At 36.1% G+C, this 22178-nt stretch overlaps 1 protein-coding gene across 1 annotated transcript in view; it reads left to right on the plus strand.

Moving 5' to 3' along the window:
- The first annotated feature begins 4704 nt into the window (after positions 1-4704).
- Positions 4705-22178, plus strand: part of lmbrd1 (LMBR1 domain containing 1) — a 37538-nt gene continuing 20064 nt past the window's right edge. The window contains exons 1-7 of the mRNA XM_087802414.1: positions 4705-4803; positions 6450-6626; positions 9499-9562; positions 14473-14570; positions 15691-15758; positions 16561-16649; positions 19874-19947. Of these exons, the coding sequence (XP_087658540.1) occupies positions 4738-4803; positions 6450-6626; positions 9499-9562; positions 14473-14570; positions 15691-15758; positions 16561-16649; positions 19874-19947 (636 nt within the window). The 5' untranslated portion in view covers positions 4705-4737. The remainder of the gene's footprint in view (positions 4804-6449; positions 6627-9498; positions 9563-14472; positions 14571-15690; positions 15759-16560; positions 16650-19873; positions 19948-22178) is intronic.

Here is a 22178-nt window from a genome sequence, read left to right on the forward strand (position 1 = left end):
TATTAGACAATTACCCCTGATTGCTACTTCAGGGACAAGTTAATATAGGTAATACATGCGTTAATGCTGTCGTTAAGTAGTAACAGTGATTTTTATGTTAGCATCAGCCTTAGCTTTAGAGGTGATTGTGAAGCATCAGTAGAAATATACAGAGATAATGCCATAAATTTGAACTCTCATAGGCGACGCAGAATGACTGCTTTGGTGCTTGGTTCAAGTTTTGTATTGCGTTTTTTGTGTGTTGTCTTATTTCATTTTTTTATTATGTACTGACACCACACACAAAAAACAAATGTTGTGTTTACAACACTGGAAATAAAATTGTCTTATTCTGATTCTGATTCTAATCTTAATCTCTTAAAAAGTGATTTTACGGACAAATGTAATCTACCTATACAGTGCAAAATGCAGCTGTACATAACAAAATATACACCTAGATAAATTTGATAACATTCATACAAAAGTGCATTTATTCTACTACATGAATATGGAAAAAGTAGAATGCAATGATGAAGCTAAACTATATAGAAAAGAAGGATGAAACCACAAAGTTGGTTCGATAGTTTTTCCAAGTCATTATTTGTTTTTCGATTTTTCCCTGCTCTTTAAAAAGTCTCGGCTCCGTGATTAAGAAGGCTGCGTCACATTTCAATTGAAGGCTTTTCGTGGTTGGAATTTGCTGATGCAAAAAAACCCGATTCGTTATAACATCTCTGCAGAAAATGATATTATCTTGCATAGAACATCTAAATGAAAGTGAGCTATCATGAGGAAAAACTCTAGTAACAGTTAATATTGTATACGTAACCCTACTTAAACTATTAACGGTATTATAAATTGAATAAGTAGTTATATGCTATATTTAATAATGTTTTATTTTTTTAAAATTTAAAATAACTAAAACAATTCAAGCGGAAACACTTTTACAAAATGTAATGGTAATCTTAAAGCTTTCATCAAAACATGTAACGCTACAAATGCATTTAAACCATAACTAAGTGGGTTAAACAGTACATGAACAACAAAGCTACCATTAGATGCTTCAGTATGTTAAAAGGCTAATGACGCCTTCGTGCAACTTTAATACGTTATTGATTGAGAGCACACGGTGCTGAGTGCTTTAAGAAACACGGTATTCTGAAGAGTTTATGGATGAGTTAGGGTTTTGATGCAAAAAAAACAGATTCTCGGAATCAGAGAATTAAACTGTGTTCCATCTCTTTGTTTGTCTCTAAAGTGTTCGTCTGTCTACGTGAAGCATTAGGTTACTCGGTGTGTGCTGTACATCAGTCAGCGCTATTATGATTTCTGGCCGTGTGTTTGTCTACCATGCAAACATACGCTCAATTTATTCTGACTCCTCTTTTCATCCTTGAAATCTCACTTATTAAAAGGATTTCTGGGAAAACGCACCTGCTGGCTTTATTGGTCCATTTGCTAAATTGGCGTACGGACTGGACAAAGACGCCGCTTTGTGTGTCTGTTCATCTGTATGCAGGCGTAGCCACTGGTGTGTACTTTTTCGTTTGCTTGTTAAATCACACACAAAAAAAAACATTAAGTGGACACATTCATCAATCGTGAAAGCTCACCTGTGCTCGGAGGGTACTGCCAAGAATACCATGATGAAAACGATTAAATAAAAAGAAGCGGTAGCCGACAGATACAGTTCTGCGTCATCAATTTTGGCGGAAGAGCAAATAAATGAATAAAAATTGAGTTAATGAATGAACAAAAATAAGGCCTCATCAAACAACAGAGCAAACCAGGCTACGATGACTTCAGAGACAACACTGTCTACACAAGCGGGTGTTGAGCTTAGCGGTGCTTTTGTGGTACTTAAAAACACGATGAATGCAAACAACTTATTATTTGAAATGCATTGTCAATATTGACTTTAATTGTTCGTAGTTTTCGAATTGAACTTGAATATAACTTTCATGGCAGAATTCTTTGTGGCAAAAAACCCTTGAAAATTCAAATAAATTTCTCATCTCTTTTTCTTCCTCTTATCCTGGTTCGGGTCGTGGGGGCAGCAGCTTAAGCAGAGACACCCAGACTTTTCTTAACCCATCCAGGGGGACCCAGAGGCATTCCCAGATTATGGCGTGTTATTATTGTAACTTAAATACATTTCAGTTAATGTCTGCTGTATGTATAAGATCACAGAGAAAAAAAAAATCAATTTTGAAGCTCAGTGCTGGATCGCCTACAATCAGCTAAAGATCTATACAATTTTAAGAAACTACAAAGAGGTACAGTATGTAATCTATATTTTTGTATTTTTTAAATCTCTATTAACAAAGAAAATACTTACATTTGGAGCTTTGTGTTTACCTGTTTTTAGCAGCCATTGATTTCAGTTTTGATGGGCAAGGCATTCTGGGTTACCATTTATCACCGAGGAGAGTCCCGAAGAATCTTAAAAGTGGGGAAACTAAGTGTTGTATTGTTGTAGAAAGGAGTCGGTAAATTACTTCATCAACTTTATTCAAAGGCAGATGGATCAACATGTGGAATGTAGTCTAGCAGTAGTATGTAACATGCAGTAAAGTCGTCACTCTGGCTTATCCTTCATCTAGCATTCACGAGCGCCTCTAGTGTTCAGGTGGAAACATCACACTATGGTCCTCACTCTTGTTCCTCATTCCAATTGGGAGTATTGGGACAGCCCTCACTCATGGCAGAAGCGCAGGTTTTAAGCTTGAGGAACAAGTTTGAATGGTACATGTCTATAGTTTCTCCAGCATGTCCTGGGTCTTCCACTGGGGTCTCCTACTGGTGGGGCATGCCCTGAACACCTCGCCAGTGAGGCGTCCTACTGGCATCCTTATAACGTTCCCAACTGACTCCACTCTGCACGAAGTAGCAGTGGTTCTACTCCAAATCTCTCCCAGATGAACTTGCTTCTCACCCTATCTACCTAACCATAGGTGAGGGATGGGGATGTAGAGCTTTGCCTTTTGGCTTAACTCTCTGTTTACCACCATGGATCAGGGTGGAGCGTGGTTCCCTTACTCGTGAACCACACCCCAAGATACTTAAACTCCTCTACTTGGGGCGAGATCTCATCCCAAACCCGGAGAAGGCTCCCCACCTTTGTTTTGATTGAGAATATCATAGTAAAAATATATTCCATTGCTCTATTGCTACAATGCAGTGCTTTATATTTGATGCATTGAAGACGGCGTTATGTTTACCAGCCGCCTATGACAGTATTTGGACCCCGGGGCAAACAGAGAACTCTTGTTGTCAATACTGAAAAGGTACCTGACATTAAAAAACGGCTGAATACCTCAGTGGGCACATTTTCAAGATACATTTCCTGGCTTTATGGATTCAGATTAATCACAGCCAGTATTTATTGTAGAGAGGGGAAATGTGAGCGCGTTCGAAAAGTTCCATCAATTTTTCAAGTGAATGACATTCAGATATACGGTTATTGATTCAAAAGAGTTCTGTATGAAAGCGTCCAAAACTATTAGTGGTCAAATAATTAACTGCCGACAGAGTTCTGCGGCGCTAATGCTAATGAGATCATTTCACCAATAAAACGTGACTATTCACTTCTTTCAGGCTTCAAAGTCAGAGCACAATCCTTCTATTTCCAAAAGTGATTACTCAAGTAATAATTTAATTTGGGGTCCAATCATTTCAGACGTGGCGAAGCATGGCTGCACTCTCTTTTACTGCTGCAATTTAAAGGAAGGTATACTCCAAAGAATACAATTGTCTTTTTAGACACACTGAGCTCAAATGGTGTGAAAGGTTATAAGAATGAATAGAAGTTACAATTATTTTAACAAAGAACATGAAACCCATCCATTTACATCCACTCAAACAACCTTGATAATATACTTGATATGATCATTTTAGATTGAGGAATCTTCATTGATCAGCAAAGCTGTCAAGAAAGTAATTCATAAAGAGATATTGATTTTTTTTGACAACTTTTTTTTTTCCTTATTTCCACATATGCACAGTATAGTATTTTTGTATTTAACCTTGCTTTTTTCTTCACAATTGATGCTACCATTAGTTTACATCTCTGGAAAATCTATACAGGATATTCAAGATCTCAAAATAACAATAAATGATGTCATTAAAAAATATTTATTTATTATTTATTGACTAAACCAACTGAGAAAACTATTATTTTTAAGTTTTGGTTTATATCATTCATTGTGAACATGTTAAGATATATTTTTTTAATCAATAAAGAAATACAAATTGATCAATCTTTAACTAAATGCTCCAAATGTATTGGATATTTACATAATTATACTTTTATCTTTTTATGTCAGATTTTAATTTCCTGTATCTGGAAGACTGTCCATTGTGATATCATAAAGAGAGATATACTTTCTAAATCAGTTATTCTCTTTGTTATAATGATCATTAAATGTCATCTTAATATAAGATTATAATAAACAATATTTAGACCTTACGAGCGTTTTCTTAATCTACCATTTTTTTTAATTGTAGTATTTAATGTTTACCCTATTCCTTGATAACTTTACCATCTGTTAGATAACAAAATTCTCTTTCTCAAAAAAAGTAAGATATATTTAAAAAAAAAAGAAAAAAAAAGAAAATTCTTAATGCAAGTACTCCATGTAAAAATAATCTGAATAGGAATATAAAATAAAAATAAAAATAGAGCCTTGTCTAAAATATGATATGCCACGGCCGTGACGTCATCGGTGTCACGTGGTTTTGTTATTACAGGAAGTGAAGATGGCGGCTCAGTCGATGATCTCCGAGTCTGTTCTCGGCTGGTCTATTTTCACCTTTATACTTTTGGTAAGATTTTATAGTGTCGTTCAATGTCACCTACATTTAGGAAGCTCTTATCGACCCTCCTGCGATCTTTTTTTAAAAAAACAGTTTTCCGTTTTACACGCTTAATACGACCAGAGTGTCTTGTGTCAATATTTATTTTCAAGCTTCGTTTAGCGGCTTAACATTCACATTTTTAGACTTTACTTTATTTCTTTGTCAGATAAACGTCATTTGTCTTGTCAATGTGATTCTAACGTCGATGAAGCGTTTAACAGTACTACAAAAATAATATTTGATCGAATGGATAAATGTACAATTAGAATGACATGTTGTGACATTAACTAACACATGACACCATGACATCACAAGGTTTGTGAACTTTACAGACATTCTTGTGAAGACTCCAGAGGCTCAGGACAGACGAAGTTGGTCAAAGACGACTAATCTGAAGCTTTATTTAGGACATTGTGAGGCTTAAAGAAGCACTTGTTTGCGTCTTAACGCGTCTGGACGGATAAGACCAGACCTTTTCCTTGTTGTATGGCCACTTACATAAACCTTATTCTGCATGTATAGCACGCTTTAAACCCCCTTCTCAAGAGGGCAAGACTTTAATGATCTTGTTGGCAAATGGCAACCCCTTGATCTGAGGGGAATTTTAACATCGTCTCCGTGCAAAATGACCTTGTTGTTCTGAAGCCATTATTTTCATTCGCTGATTAAAAGTTTGCGTGCCCTTTAGAAGGCTGATGCCTCTCCTGCTTCTGTTTGGATATTGAAAAGGTCAGAAGTCAATAATGCAAAACTGTCAACACGTTTTAAGTCGTCGGGAGTTCCGTCGAGTCGAGATATGTTCAGGTAACACCAGGTGTAAAGACAATAAGATACAATAACGTATTTTTTTCTAAAGTAAAGTGTTGTATCCAAAGAGTTCTCAGATGTATACTTTTGTCTGTTTATTTATGCTTTAAAGGAATAATCAAATCACAGTGGTCTAAAGTGCTAAAAGAGGAGATAATAATGGTTCTTTTGAAGCTTCCATACAAGATCAGTCTTGTATATTTTTATACAATGTGCTCAGGTGCTCTTTGAGAATTGTTCAGCAAGAAGCTTCAGATCAGTTCCGATGAAAGTGATTCTTCAATCCGATCCAAGCCAACAAAGAATTGGAAAGTAAATTGTGCTTTTATTGGATTGAAGTCCCACTAACATTATCTTAAATATGGCTGGAATAAAGCAAGTTAGTAGTAGCCAGTCCCTCAGAATCAATACCACACCATATAACATATTATTTGCAGCAAACATATAAAGTAAAAATAAGATAATAAATAAATAAAATGAAAGTTAAAAAACTGCATGCTACACTACAACTTGAAGCAGTAAACATTAATCACGTCCCTAACTAAAGTTCCTGAACACATCCACATGTTCTGAGTTGAAAAGTGCATCTGACTGAACGTAATTGTTGGTGTTTGATGTGAACAAACCTCATGTGCATGTGTTAGTTTCTCAAAATTGAGCCTATTTTAAACAAAGATACATTTAAACAAAGAACTTTCATGACTTCTCAGTGTGGCTCAATATGGATTAAGACTTTCCATCCAAATTATTTAATCAAAACTATTGTACCTTTAAATTAATTACAGTATATATGTCTTTTTTTGTAGGTCATCCTTGCTTTTTGCTGGGTCTACATCCGAAAGTTCCAAAGTCGTCAAGAAAGTGAAGTCGTTTCCACCATCACGGCGATATGTGCACTGGCCATTGCCTTAATAACTTCAGCTCTTCTCCCAGTGGATATATTCCTCGTCTCGTTCATGAAGTATTCAAATGGCACCTATAAGGTGAGTGTCTTCTCTTAGACTCAGCAAAATCAATTCAAGCAATGAGTTTCCCTGAGGCCATTTTAAACTTTGTTGCTTTCTTATTTTCTTTAGATCTAGACAATGTGTATCCATTTTCTGACTTAGACTTACTTCTTGGCTCATGAATTTGGTTGTATTTGTGTTTTTTTTTCCCATTTGGAAAGTGTTAAAACTCCTTTTTAACAGCATGCAATTTGATTTCTTCTTATCAAGTCTATATTGCTTTTTTTATTTATTCAGTAATGGGCTTCAAACATGAGGTGCAAATGTAACTCCCCAGGCATATAATCGTGTAAAACAATCCAGAATGATGTTCACTTCTAAACTGATGAAGGAGAAATAAAAAAGGAACTTTTTCAGAGCAGGTTAATTTAGTTTCAAGGTAGAGAAGTCAACATTATAACTCCACTTTGTTGTTGCTAAATAGTGGACATTTTAGAAGCCTTAGATCTCTGTAAAATCCTGGCTGTAAAATGTCTCCTGATGTGTTGCTTCCTAGAGCTTATGGACAGTGTGATCTCAAAATTGGGCTTTCATCTGTATGTTCCTTTGGTGTGGAAGCTTGCTACTCACACAAAATATAACTGAAATGTAGACATGGTCAGCATTAAAGCATATTTATTGAGTTTAATCAAAATATACAATAAATGTTATCAGACCGATGCAAAGTTTGGACTTCCCTTGGCTTATGTTTCAGCGTTGCTGGACATCCAAAAACACACTAATGCCCACCATCTAAATATTGTATCATGTACCAAAGAACTTAAGGAAGTTCTTACTGCAGATGGTGCCATGGTGCTTCGCTCAATTTATATGCAAAACTCGCATGGGAAGGATCTTCATGGAAGAATGACGCATAAAAAACTTTCCTCAATCTCATCAACAACACACTCGTCAGACATATGCCAACACATATGTTGATAAACCAGTCTTTGGACAAATGAAACGAAGAGAGTTGTGACACTCCAAGAAGACTCCTGGACAGGACACAAGGACTTACAACCATTCACACACATATCTACGGACAATTACCCCAAGTTCCCACGCTCTAACCGCCCTTTAAATATAGGAAGTGTGATATTCTTCACCATTGACACACACAACTGAAATCTGTGACATTTATTTTCGCTTTCTCCTGAGTTATGCTTCTGTTATTCACAATTTTAGGTCATTTGAGAGCTGTTTTGACTTTCCCGTGTTGACAGTTAACATTCAAGTCTGACGGATACGAAACAGCCGCTCAAACTATATACGTTTGTTAATGTTGGCGAATTTGTTTTGAAAGCATCACTAAACTAACTCCAATGTATGAATGGTGGAAAAAAAGTGTTTTTTTTTTTTTGCGTCAAGCAACGCTCACACACCCGGACTCATGCACTAATTTAATTTAGTTTAATGTAGATCCTGATTTAACCCAATAAATATGCTTCCATGCTGGAAATGTCATGCTTATGTCAAGCAAACTGACACATGGAACAGTCAAATTTAGACGAATAAAGAAGAATATACAGAAAGACCCTTGATTTTCTGGAACTCCTGTTGTGTTATTAGTTTTATCTTGCCCTTTAAAGTGTATACTTTATGAATATTGTTTTGATTGTTTAAGCGCTTTGTGACCCTGGTCTGGAAAAGCGCTATACAAATAAAAATTACTTACTTACTTACATTGTAAACGCAGTACATGGTGCAAGAATAAAAAACAATCTCTTAAAATACACTTTCAAAGTTAAAAGGGCATCATTTAGCTATACAAATTTTTTGACTGTATTATGTAGAAGCCTGTTTTCAATATGCACCATCATGCCTTCTTTCTTCTTTTTTTTTTCTTCATGTTCTCTGTAATGATTGGTTTATTTTTAAACTACAGTGACTCTTGTACTACTAGTAGAACTCTAGTAGATAACAATGTTCTTCACTGAGTAACGTTATCTGGATGAAATTCCCAAGTGTCCACATGATCCCCAACATCAGTGGGTTTGGTGAAAGTTTTAGAACTGAGGGAGGAAGAAAATCTTTTCAATCTTATGTATTGCTGCTTTAATGACATAAAGTATATAATTTTCTACCTGTTTAGGAGACTATGCTTCAATTTAACTGTTGATACAGTCGTTATAACTTGTATTTATTTTATCTTGAATCCATTTTTTAAGTATGTAAGCTTTAGCCAATGTTTTCATAAAATGTTGACAGACTTGAGTGAAAGCTACCCAGAAAAACCCCCACAGAAACTAGCACATATGTTTTGGAACATTATCTTCATGCCTAAATGCATAGATTTAGATAAAAAGAACAGTCTCTTGCTCATTACGGGACGTCAATCCAGGAAAGCACCAGCACTAAGTAAAGGACGATGAATGAAAGAGTGAATGAATGGCAACTGCGCCGCGTCAGCTAAAAAGACATTTCGTCTGGAGCCAGGTTGAATGGACCTGGAAGGGATGATGAAAGTGCTTAAGTGCATAATAGTTGTTCAGAATTTGCAGGATCATTGCTTTGTGTTCTGAGCTCAGGGAGCATCACGATTCACTACATGTCAGGGCTTATAGGCTGGCGCAGGTGATTTATTGTATTTAATTTAGTCTCTCTATGTTCAGTGTTTAGTATGACGGTTTTATAGTAGAAGCACGTTTTATTTGGCCAGAATTGACTATCAAATGTTTACAATGATCCATTATGCTTTAATAAATAAGGACTAAAATGAGAATGATGCAACCTTCATCAGAAGTTATTATATAGAAGTTTTTTCCCCTTTAAGCCTTTTTTTAGGATCAACGATGCATTTTTCTTACTGTCTGATGTTTCCTTTTAATACCTTGATTGAATTTAACTGTATCCTTTCTCTTATCATAAGGACTGGGCTGCAAGTAATGTGACAAGAGGACAAATTGAAGACACAATACTCTATGGGTATTACAGTAAGTACTTCCCCTTAACTTGTACTTGTTGGAAATATAAATATGTATGGAATAAATGTGTTAGAGTGCCTGAATCTTGTGTTGATGTTGGTTACATCTCAACATTTGTTTCTTCACCGTTCACTCTCTGCGCTGCTACAGATTTTACTTGTTCAAACGCTATTCTTCCAACTTCAAATACATAAAATGCAGAACCATCAAGCAGCATCATCAGCAGTGTGCATCGGCCAGACTTTCACTTCTTCTTGATGGTATTGATTTTAAAAACTTTATCTCGAATATCTATCATTGTTGCCTTTGCGCCTTGACAATCTTTTGTATTGTTCCTGTTTTGTCTGCTCTGAAAGAAAGCTGACATTAGCATCTTTCTTTTGTTGAGAGAGAGAAATGAAAGTGGAGAAGTCAGGGAAATGTACTCTTTTCTGAACGTTGTTGTTTTCTGAGAAATGAAAATGAACTGCTATTTATTAATAAAAAGAAGTACAGCTGCTGTGTGTTTGTTTGTGACTTCAGCCTCTGAGTGGCTTTATTTAAATATTACAAAGTACAAAATAGCTTTATTTATATATCTATCCTTGCAGAACTATGCATTCTGGTTTTATGATATCTCCCATCTTAATGCTATACTGGTTATATATTTGCAATACTTTGTATTATATAACAGTGTGCTTAGGTTTACTTATTTTAATGCCATCATGCAAGAGCTCAGGATTTGAATTTTTTTATGCTCTTAATAAATGTCAACTTTGGGGAGCGATTCACTCATTATCACATACTTCATGGGGTCAATTAGTGGAAGTTTTAAAGTGCCAAAAAAAGTACTTAACTTTAAAACTGTTTTTTTCTGGAATGAATATTTAGAGTTAGTTGCTGGCAATTCTTAATGAAGCCATCAAGTCATTTTCTTAATTATTATTTCTCATGTCAGACTGTCCTCGTCTAAGACATTCTGTTGCACTTGAATGAGCATAAATGTTGTAGAAAAATAAGGGTTTTATATTTTCTTTCTTTACAGCAACAATCCGTCATTGCGGTGAAATTATGTTGCTCAATTTCCAACAGATGCTAGCTTAAAAAATGCCTGTCAGCGCACTGTTAAAGCGTCTGTTTCCAAATGTCATTTTCCAAGAAACTCAAGCTGTCTCATGGCCCATATAGTCTAATCACAGAAAACTATTTTATTGGAGAGATAGAAGTAACATATTGATAGTGACAGACCATGAACAGTACACAAGAAAACCACAAGTCCATTGAAAAATTGATCTGGTTATGAATGTGGTTGTCTGACTCAAAGACAGTACAAATTAGATTTTTTAGTCTGATGCAATTTTCTGACACAAAAAAGAAATAAAACAACACTCAGTGGATCTTGGAAAACATAGCATTTATCTTAGATGTTATCGCTTTATTTCCTTTTTATGCTTAAATTATAAGGGGTCAACCATCTGACATGCATGTTGTTCATCTGCCTTGTTTGATGGAACCACAACATACTGCATATGAATCACATTACCATTCATTTTAATCGCTTTTGGAATTTCTCAGCATGTCAGCATAATTACTGAAAACACATCCATGGTTTCATCTTTTTTGTTTACTACAGCCGAATGATTCATCAATTGTGCAGTTATTAGATGCTAATGTATTCTTAATTTATTCCAAAACAGGTTTACAGGCTTGATCATATTGCATGTCAGCTGTGATTTGGATATCTCAGGGTGACAATTTTTTTCCTGCATCGTGTTATAATTGAAATATTAACAGTCAAAATACAATCAACTTCTTTGCTCAGTTTTGTTTCTTTCCATGAGCTCAGGTTGATTGTTTTTCCTCTCGGCTTCCTCTCACGTTCCGGTTTATTTTCTTCTCTACCAGAGCACAACATGTACCGTCTTTCAGTCTCATTGAAAAGGAGCATCTCTTTTCTGTTTGCCAGTAGGTGGAGACCAAGCTCCATCATGTATACACAGATTCCTTACCAATTTAACCTTCTGAATTCAAACGCTGTCTAATGCCATGCTTGACAGCTTTGTGGCAGTTCATGGATTCCATAATTACCAGCTTGATAAGCAGCTGGAGATTTTTTATTCTGAAAGATATGTGGCATGTTGTTGATCGTTTCAAATAGGTTGGTAATTTTTGAGATTTCTCAAATCTTGCTTAAAAACGATGCTTCTTATGTCTGACTGACGTTTTTCCATTTAGCTTATTGTAATGAAAGCATAATTAAAAACGGGCAGTTAGATGTGATAAAGGACGGCACTTCTATCTGTTATTTAAATTGATTTTTAGTTTTATTGTACAGCTGCGTCCTTGACAGATGAATATTATTTTTCTTTGTCATTGAAACATGTTTAATTCTGGAAAACTGTATCTATCAAATCAAATGTATAGTCATTTTTAAAATATAAATCTGATGCTTATTATCCAATAGGATTGGTGTCGACTTTATTTACATTCCAAACAGCGTTTTGGCCTTCTTTGATGGACCCCGATTTTGAAAACCTCCTTGTTCAATCTCCAGCTTCTATCCATTTATATACTTTCTTGGATTGGTACTTCAAAGCAGTGGTGCATAAGACCCTTAAGCAACAGGGCAAAACACCCCCGGGACGTTTGAATAAATCATTGGATTTCTCTCTGCCATTTTTAATGCCATTTTGTGGAAGAGTAGCCAGAGAGGAAGCAAACTTCTTGTAAATACAATCTGTACCATGGATTTTCGCCTGCAATTCGCTTCTACTTACATTTTCACTGAAAGGCTCTATAGAGTCCAATTTCTTTTAAGAGCCTGCTGGAAATCTTGGATGGATTTCACTTTATTCTGAGATTATGTTTATTGTGACCCAGTTGACCTCATTGCCACTCTCTGCCTCACACAGCAAATTCTTCCGATCACTTTGTAATCACTTATGAAAGTTAGTTGACGGTACTTTAAATAGAAAGAGAAGAGCAGTCCACTCAAGAAAAGTAGAATTTCCCCCAGGAAATTTTGAAATTTGTAACACTATTTCCTGCATTTTGAGTTCCAAATTTTGTAAAAATAAATAAATAAACAGTGTACAGGGCCCCTTCGTTGAATGGCGCTTGCGAGAACCCTGACTTTTAAATCCAATATAAAGTGGTAAAGTGACTGCATGGTCAGGGAAATTATACTTTATCAAATCTATTTTAGTAAAAAAAAAGAAATTCTACAAATATCAAATGAGTCTTGTTTAATTATATTTCTGAAGGTTATTCTCTTGCAGTTCACAACTTTTTCTTTCCCTAAAAAATAGAATATATTTTCAATCATTTCTTTTCATTTGAAGCAATCTTTCTGAATGAACAGAAACAAAGATGGATGGTTGTTTCCAATTGCCGTGCCTGCACGCCAAATATAACAAAATGGACAATAATTTCTTTTCATAATTGAAGAGCTAAATTGCATCACAGAAGTGCATTACAGAGACTTTTTCAACCTACAATGCACTCTGTCGGCTCCAACCAAGAGAATTATCCCTTGCTTGGCCCTTCTCAAAAATGCTGCCTCCTTTGATGCTCACAGGAAATGAGAGTTCAAGCTTATCATGCCCCGTCTTTCAGCGTGTGTCTACACAGACCAATATTTTCATCCATCTCCAGAGTCCCTTTGTCTGAGACACTATTTCTAGGAAATAAAAAGTCACCCATGACGATTTGTTTTCAAATAAATGTAATACATTTCACTTGCATAGGTTAAAGTAGATCATCAATGGCAACCATGAGGTATAAACAACTCATACAGTTTGATTTTGAACCGACATTAATGCATAGAAAAAACTTTATAGACATTATTTTTAAATAAATCATACTGAAAACAGTAATGCAGTTTCCTTCCTAGACAAAATACTCTCGGCAAGAGAAACGTTTCTTCTAAATATGTGTTCATTTTCAATAAATACATTTGCTTTATAAGTATAAATGGGATGGTTCTTCTTTAGAGGAGCTGTTCACTTTTTCACCTCTTGGTCTCTGGAAGTCTACTCCTTCGACTTGTCACGATGGGATGATAAGCCGCTCACATCACTTCACATCCAGAATTACGTTGAGTGGGGAGTTATTAAAAAATCCTTTGATATCAGCAGCACCTCAATCCATCACAGCCACTTGTAATTGACTACGAGAATGATTTTCTTCACGCTCTATTGTTAAATTTTTGGTCTGTATTTTATCGTGAGAGTCTTTCTATTACCAATTTAAAGATACGATTTCCGTTTAAATATGATTGCTTCTTTTTTGTTGTTTGTATTGGACGACATGCTGAGGAGGGCTCCATCAGTGATGATGGCATCGCAATTTTTTAAATGAGGGATCGTATTAAAATGAATGCTGGGTAAATTCCATTAGAAGAGTGTAATGATTGCGTAACTGGCCACATTTATTTAAATGAAGTAATGATTTTCTCACTCTTTCATCTATGCAAGAAGCATATGTCATTATTAGCGAAGACACTGTCACACTTTAAATGGAACACTATTTAAATACTATATAGTTCATGCATGTGTTTAGCACATTGTTTTATTTTTTCATAATGTATGTATATATATATATATATATATATGCAATTGTCATTGCAGTTAAGCATCTGCCTTTACCATTCAACAGGTCTATTAAAATATTTATCTTTAGCTAGCCTTATTTATTGTTATCAGGAAGATCCAGAGAATATATATTTTAACCGGAAAGCGTCACAACTGCAAATTGAAATCATTGACTGAGGCAGTATTTTTATGTCCACACATCAATTTCTCTTACGGCAATATATTCCAAAATGGCTTCTCTGAGTCGGCACTATTCAACAATAACATTCATAACTCACTGGTGAATAACTGTTAGTATAATACATGTGCAAAAATATGTTTTTGATGTCTATTCCGTTGTCTTCACAGCGCTCTACTCCATCATCCTCTTCTGCGTTTTTCTGTGGATCCCCTTTGTTTATTTTTTCTATGAAGAAAGGGATGACGACAATGTCAACATTTGTGCGGTAAATACACTTTCTTATTTTTCACTTGTGGATGTTGATTCTTAGCCCGGTTAAGATTATGGGACAACATATTATATGGGAACGGGACGAAAAAAGATTACGCCATGATTATAAGTGAATTACAGTTCCGCTTGATCATTTCCCAGCACTGAAATATAAGCTGTTAATTTTACCCAAATCCTCTTGGAACTCACTTTGAACTTAGCTTTCTTGAATAATATTGCCTCGGGTCTTAATATCCGGGTATTGTTACAAACCGACACACAGCCCTGTGTCCTTGTCATTAGCAGAGGTTGAAGTGTTGTAAAGGACGTGAGAGATTCCGAACGGGATTCTGCCAACTTCAATAAGTGACTAGACCAATGTTACTGGCAGTTTCATCGTAATAAGGTTGAGCAAGTTCATTTTCTCCCGCAGCCTCCGCATACATATTTAGAGTGTATCGGATGGAACAAATCATTATGCGGCATTATAGAATATGACGTCGATTCGCTCCATAATGCTGTCTAAGGTTTTTTTTTTATGACTGATTATTGAACAGTATTTTTTTTTTTTTTACTTTGATGAATATTATATTGAACCAGTTTCAGACCATTGTGTTCTACTAAAGCAGCGATTATTCAGGTTTGTTTTTCACAACGAAACAAGCAATGATGCGTACAAATCAAAAAGACTCGCAGGGCACTCGAGAGGAACCAGTTTTACCCAGAATAGCATTTAATATTAGTTTATCACCTCCATAGTCTATCCCAGTCACTCTTATTGTAATCGAAATGGATTTAATGTTGGGATATTTAAAGACATTAGAAAATTGGAAGTCAAACATTCCCTTCTGAGGATTGCTAAAGAGACAATATGACCTGAACTCCATTGTGAAACTTCTATGCACTTTTTTATTGTAGACACCGGTCTTTCAATTGTTCCTTTAACGGCGCCTGAAATGGCACATGTCATTTTCCCCGGTTCGTCCTGGTTCTTTTACAACTCTGTATCGTTCTTAATCACAATATCTTGCACTAAATAGGTTGGGGGACTTGCATTTCTTTCCTTTTTTATCACAAATCATTTTCCATTTGAGGAAAAAAAAACGATTGACCATTTTTTCTATCCTTTATTGCAGCAAGTGAAAAACGCTCTGAAGTATACCATTGGATTTGCTATTGTGTGCCTTGCGCTCCTCTTAATCGGGTAAGTGAAAGACATGAGTGGATTCTTCTAGGCTTGATAGGTGAAAGGTTATCTTCTATTGTAGAAGACCCCATTATGCAGTAACGCTACCATTTTAATAAGCTTTTTAAATGAGAAACCAGTGGGCTGCAGGTAAATGTAGGCATTTAAACAGCTGATTGATTACTAGATTATTGTTCTTGTATATCGATGTTTTTGTCAAATCCCTTAGTCTTGTAACCTTCTGGGCATATTCCTAATTAGTCATTTGTACTTGCTTTATCAGTAGCTCAGATAAGAAGTTGATGTTGCATGTAATTGATTACCTTGACTTGTGTTTTCTGTGTGTGGATGCGTAATAAAAAAACATATGTAACATTTATTGATTATAAAAAGTTTTAGGGTTTTAGATTATATCTGGAAAGTTTGTCATTTAGTCCAACTGATCTGTGATATAATCTTAAATTGTTCCATTGTAGGTATTACATTTTTTAAACTATCGTTGCTCTGAATAGAATGACTTATGCAATGACACCAATTTATTTGAAGTATCCCTTGTGTTGTGTTGTGGGTCAAGGACCTCCACCACTGCATAAGTATTTATGGTAGCCAGGGAGGCCCTTTACCTTGACCCGGAGACAACACAAGGAATACAACATTTAGCTTTGTTTTCGGGCCTCGGGTCACCTTGACCCTATGAGGACCCTATTAATTCACATAGAAATTTGATGCCAAGAATTTTTTTTTTTTTTTTTAAGTTTGTTTTAATGATTAAAAAATGAATAAAACTCTGTCTTTAACTCCATCTCTGCAATTCTTTCAGAGCATTTGTTCCTCTTGAAGCACCACCGGGTCAGAATTCCACGCAGTGGATAAAGGTTCAGTACCTTTTTGAGGAGCTCGCGAGTAGTCGTAAGTAGTCAATACATCCTTATCGATTGTTTTTTTTTATTCCTTTTCTTTGGTAATGCTTGAAAATGTTTTCACAAACATAAAACTCCATATTCCAACATGTTACTGTACAAGCAAACTGGGTTGCATTACCGACAAATACACATTTATTTGATTAAGTTCATTATTTTTGCTTAAAATAACTTGCAATCACTCTCACAAAATCCCCATTGTAATCATTTTACCTAAATTAAGTTGGATTTAAAAAGAAGTTGGTAAAGTACAAAGACAAGTCTATATTTGCTTTCCTATTTACATTTTTAGACATTACAAAATAATTTGAATATTAAAAATGAATACTTTTTTATCATGAATCCTATTAAAAATGCTTTCCCTGTATCTCTTTTTAATATGATTAATGGTCAAACATTTTGAATTTACCAACATAGTTTTTATGAATATTCAACATTTACATCTAGACATATACTGTAGATTTTTTTTATTCATTCTCACTTGTTGAAGGATGAGTTAACCAGGATGCACTCGTGCTAATGAGGGGACATTCCCTCCGAAAAGCTTGAAGCAGTCTTCTGGCCCTTTGCCATGGGAATAGTAAGAAAGTAGAGCCATCTGCCGTGCTCACAATGGTGGACCAACAATCCCCCTCCCCCTATCTAACCTTTGGTGTCTTGACACAGAAGGCAAAAAAAACACCTTTCTTTGTAGAAGAGGCAACCTTTTTCTTGCCCGCAATCTGTTTTTACTGGATACAAATAAGGGGTGTTCTTTTCAGGAAATGGATATATTAATGAGTAACTGTGTGAGTTTCTTTCTAGTTAAGTGAAGTGTTCTTATTATATGGTTCCCTTTAAAACAAACGTCTGTCAAACTGAGCCTGAGAAACCTGGGTGTTGTTTTTGAAGACATGTCTTCACGTCAGGTCTGCTTTTCCTCGTAAGTTAGCGTTTGCTACAGTTGTATTTCATCAGCGTTGAGACAAGAAATAGGTGTTGAAAGTGAAGCTGAAGCCTCAGTAATACATGTTTATTCAGGATTTTCTTCCACAGTAAGATGAAGGGATGGGTTTTATCACGATATAAACGGTAAATGTCACGATAACGATATACCACGATATAGATTTTCATACCATACTGTCCAACATACTACAGAAACTGCTCACTTTCTCTCCCTTTATTTTGAAACTATGTTGTTGCAGTAGTGGTTACCAATAGTAATCAGTACTTGGGTGACTTAGGTCAGTCTGTCAAACTGAGCCTGAGAAACCTGGGTGTTGTATTTGATAAAGAAATGTCTCTTGTTCGACACTGCAGAAAACTGACCAGAAACTGTTCAACCTTCAACTGAGTAAAATCTCTAAACTTAGGAAAATGTTGTTGGAACATGATCTGGAGCTTGTAATCCATGCGTTTGTTTCTTCTCGTCTGGACTATTGTAACAGTTTGTTTTCATGTCTTAACAAGAAGGAGCTGTCTCGCCTGCAGTTGATTCAGAACTCTGCAGCAAGAATTCTAACCCGCTCTAGTAGAAGAACTCACATTTCTCCGATCCTTAAAACTCTTCACTGGCTTCCAGTTTCTTTCAGGATCAACTTTAACATTCTGGTTCTTACTTTCAGAGCTACTCATGGTCAGGCTCCTCCTTACATCACTGATCTGATCCAGCCTTACACCCCAGCTCGGGCTCTGAGGTCTGTGGATCAGAATCTACTTATGGTTCCACGCACACGGTTCAGGACCAGAGGAGAGAAATCTTTTCAGGCTGTTGCTCCTAAGCTTTGGAACAATCTTCCTCTCTCTTTGGGCTTGATGGATCTACTGACTCCTTTAAGAAACATCTTAAGACGTTTCTATTTGTTCAGGCTTTTCCTTGATTTTCTGGAACTCCTGTGTTGTTCTCAGTATTATCTTGATCTTTAAAGTGTATACTTTTTTGAGTATTGTTTTGATTGTTTAAGCGCTTTGTGACCCTGGTCTGGAAAAGCGCTATATAAATAAATATTACTTACTTACTTACTTACTTACTTACTTACATTGTAAATGATAATACATGTGGGACGCCCGTGAGGGAGACGACTCTTTACTTCGCTCTGCTATTGGTGGGATTATCGCAGGCGGAGAGGGGGCTCGCTGTCTGCCCATCAAGCTCCTTCTTCCAACTCCAGCTTTGACAGCTGGCGTGACACCCACTGGTGCCCTTGCCTGATGGGTGGTCCTCTAGCCGCCTCAATCAAAGGTGACACCGAACTCGCATCCACTGTAATTTCATGCTGTTTAAATTCTGATCCTGATCGATGCAGGGGATCAGAATGACGGCATTAAATGGTAGCCAGATGCCTCTCCAGAGGAAGAATGGATTACGGTTTTGATTAAAGGCTTATATTAAATTAAGGAGCAGATTGAGAATATAAATTAATCGGGATATGTTTGCCGATTGGACTCAAGATTGGATAAAATATCACAAAATGATCTCAAGATACATGGGCTCTATCATATATTAATTAAGTATGATAAGATAAAAGTCATTGAGTACAGTGGGCAAGGTGTCATTAAAAGTAGTGGTGGGTCCATGGAGCCTCAACGAACCAGCCTTGTAGTAAAGAAAGTATCATGATACAGTGAAGACAACGTATCATGATACAGTGAAGACAACGTATCATGATACAGTGAAGACAAAGTATCATGATACAGTAACTTAGCTACTGAGATGTTTTATGAGGCCTCATCAACCCATCGCTACTCAATAGAGTTAGATAAAAACAAAACAATAGTACATTAAATGTAAAAAACGCACGTGAAAACTCAACTTTGTATTAAATTACCTTGTATTAAATGATTATTAAATATATAAAATGTGACATTGACAGTGACCCCGGAATACAGGTTATCCCAGGTCTGGGTTAAGGTGTGTGTTTAATGTCTTGAAAATAATTATGATGCCGAATCGATGTTGGAGCAATTTTCCGCCATTTAATCTCTGATTTAGCAGAGCCGTTTTCTCACTCGTCTACTCCTTTTAAATAAAACAACAGCGCAGCGATTACGAGTAATCAAGATAAGACTGATTGTCCTGTCTTTAAAAAAAAAAACCAAAAAAAAAAACCCTGCACTATCTGCATGAGCGAAAGCCAAGAATCCTTTTGATAGCGCGCGGCAAATAATCCATTGATGTATCTTTCAGAGGTCAGAGTGAATTCTCTAATGACCTGCTTGTCTTTCTACCTGCAGATGGTCTACCTGCTCTGTCTTTCTCCATCAGCTCCTTGACCTTGATTGGCATGCTGGCAGTGATCACATACACGGTGAGTGGAGTCTCAAAGCAACGGACAGTTGCTGTTTTCCTGTGTTCAGTGGAGCTTCATTTGCACAACAGCTTAGTTAGATCTTCCATTGGGACGTTTATGTAGAAGAATTAAAGTTTTTTGAAGATGGGCGTATATTTTATTTCTCCTTATTCTTATTATAAGGTATTATATTATATTATTTAACCAATAGAATTATAATGTGTCGCTCATTCATGTTATTATAGTAGATTTATATATACATTCTGATTCAAAAACACAAAAGTAATGTTAAACTGGTGATTAAATAAATGATTTCCCCCAAAATCTCAGTAATTGTTTGGGTAAAACAGGGGGGGGAAAGATGTAAGGTAAGGTAAGGTAAAACTTTATTGATCCCTCAGGAGGTCTTCTTCGGGAAATTGTTTATTCAATATTCAATATTCAATATTCTGTATTCAACGCAGTGACTCTCGTCTACATTAAGAGGTGTTTTGTGTGAAATACTTCCCATGAATCCTTTCTTCTGGTGATGAAACATCCCTTCAGAGTTAATAATGCATTCTAGATTCTTAATACTGGCAGCTGTCTTTCACACGATCAACCTGCCTCTTCCATGATATATATGCACCCTGAAATGGCTTATCAAACCCTTATCTGCTGTCCATTTATAAACATAAATCACCCCATGTGTCCATTTATATTTAGATCCCCTCCACATGCAGCTCCTTTTTCATTTTCCCTAGAATTGACAGAGCTGTAACACTTGCTTATGTTGTCCATTTTTCATTTCTGTTTTGTACATTACAAGACAGTGAATATTTACAGATGCTGCGGTGTGAGCTTTACTGTCCATCATTTTTTAACTCAAAACATACTTGGAAAATATAATGTGTTTTTTTTTTCCTGATGATAATATTGTATCTGTGTTTGACTTTGCTTGCGTCATTTGTGTGACTGTCAACCTGCAGTGGATGGACAATATAGAATATCGTTAAAAACGATTTACTAGGTAGAATAGGTAGAGCCTTAACAACCTTGGGATACAGGAGATTAAACAAAAAAACCTTCCTGCTTGATTTCATTCAAGGCTCCTGAGAAACCTTTATTGTTTTTCTTCCTCAAACCAACGGACTGCAATGTATGCGATATAAAGAAATCTAAAAATAACCTACATACTGCATTTTTACCATCACCTTCTATACCTGCTGAGGCTTCTCTCCTTCTTGGCAAGAAAGGATGAATCAACTCCACCACATGTATAAGAACATAAAGGAATGTGCTGCTAAAGTCAAGGCAGAATGCCATTCAGGAATGTTAGAAACTCGTGAAAGCCTTTTCAATATTGATGTAACAGTCCCAAAAAAAATGCCATAGAAGCGTTATTTCTGAAAAAAGATTTTGGCAGAGCACTTTTCCTTTATCACTCAGGTGGAAATGTCTGAAAAAAAAGGCACTGCAGAAAGGCAACTAAATGACATCCAATGATGCCCAAACCTCAGCATCTGGTTAATGTCTGCAAAAAAAGTGGAAGCTGTTTCACTTAGTGTCCCTGCAGTGTCACACTTTCATGTCAAAGAATGAAACACATTTTTCTTTTTTTTTTAAATGGGCATTTTGGTGGTGTTTGCCAGTCTGAGAGAACACGATGTCTGTCAAATACAAAAATGGGCTCTCAAACCTGAGCTCAGTCAGAAGGCATAAATTGTGGTTTTGTGTTTTTAATACGGAGACGATGTAAACCACAGCCAAGGAGCTTATTTCACATGGCTTTGTGAAAACAAGGATTCAACCCATTAAACCACAGCCATTATTGAAGAATTGTATTTGTTCTTCGCCAGAAAAGTATCAATGGATGGATGTACAGATGGTGGATGGAGGTCTAGATGGATGGATGGAGGTATAGATGGATGAATTGCGGTATAGATGGAGGGATGGAGGTATAGATGATGGATGGAGGTATAGATGGATGAATTGCGGTATAGATGGAGGTATAGATGGGTGGATGGAGGTATAGATGGATGGATGGAGGTATAGATGGATGAATGGAGGTATAGTTAGATGAATTGACATATAGATGGATGAATGGAGGTATAGATGGATGGAAAGAGGTATAGATGGATGAATGGAGGTATAGATGGATGAATGCAGGTAAAAATGGATGGATGGAGGTATAGATGGATGGACGGAGGTAACGATGGATGGATGGCGGTATAGATGGATAGTTGGAGGTATAGATGGATGGATGGATG

The sequence above is a fragment of the Callionymus lyra genome, chromosome 11, assembly GCF_982586985.1.
Source record: "Callionymus lyra chromosome 11, fCalLyr1.hap1.1, whole genome shotgun sequence".
NCBI classification, from domain to species: Eukaryota; Metazoa; Chordata; class Actinopteri; order Syngnathiformes; family Callionymidae; genus Callionymus; species Callionymus lyra.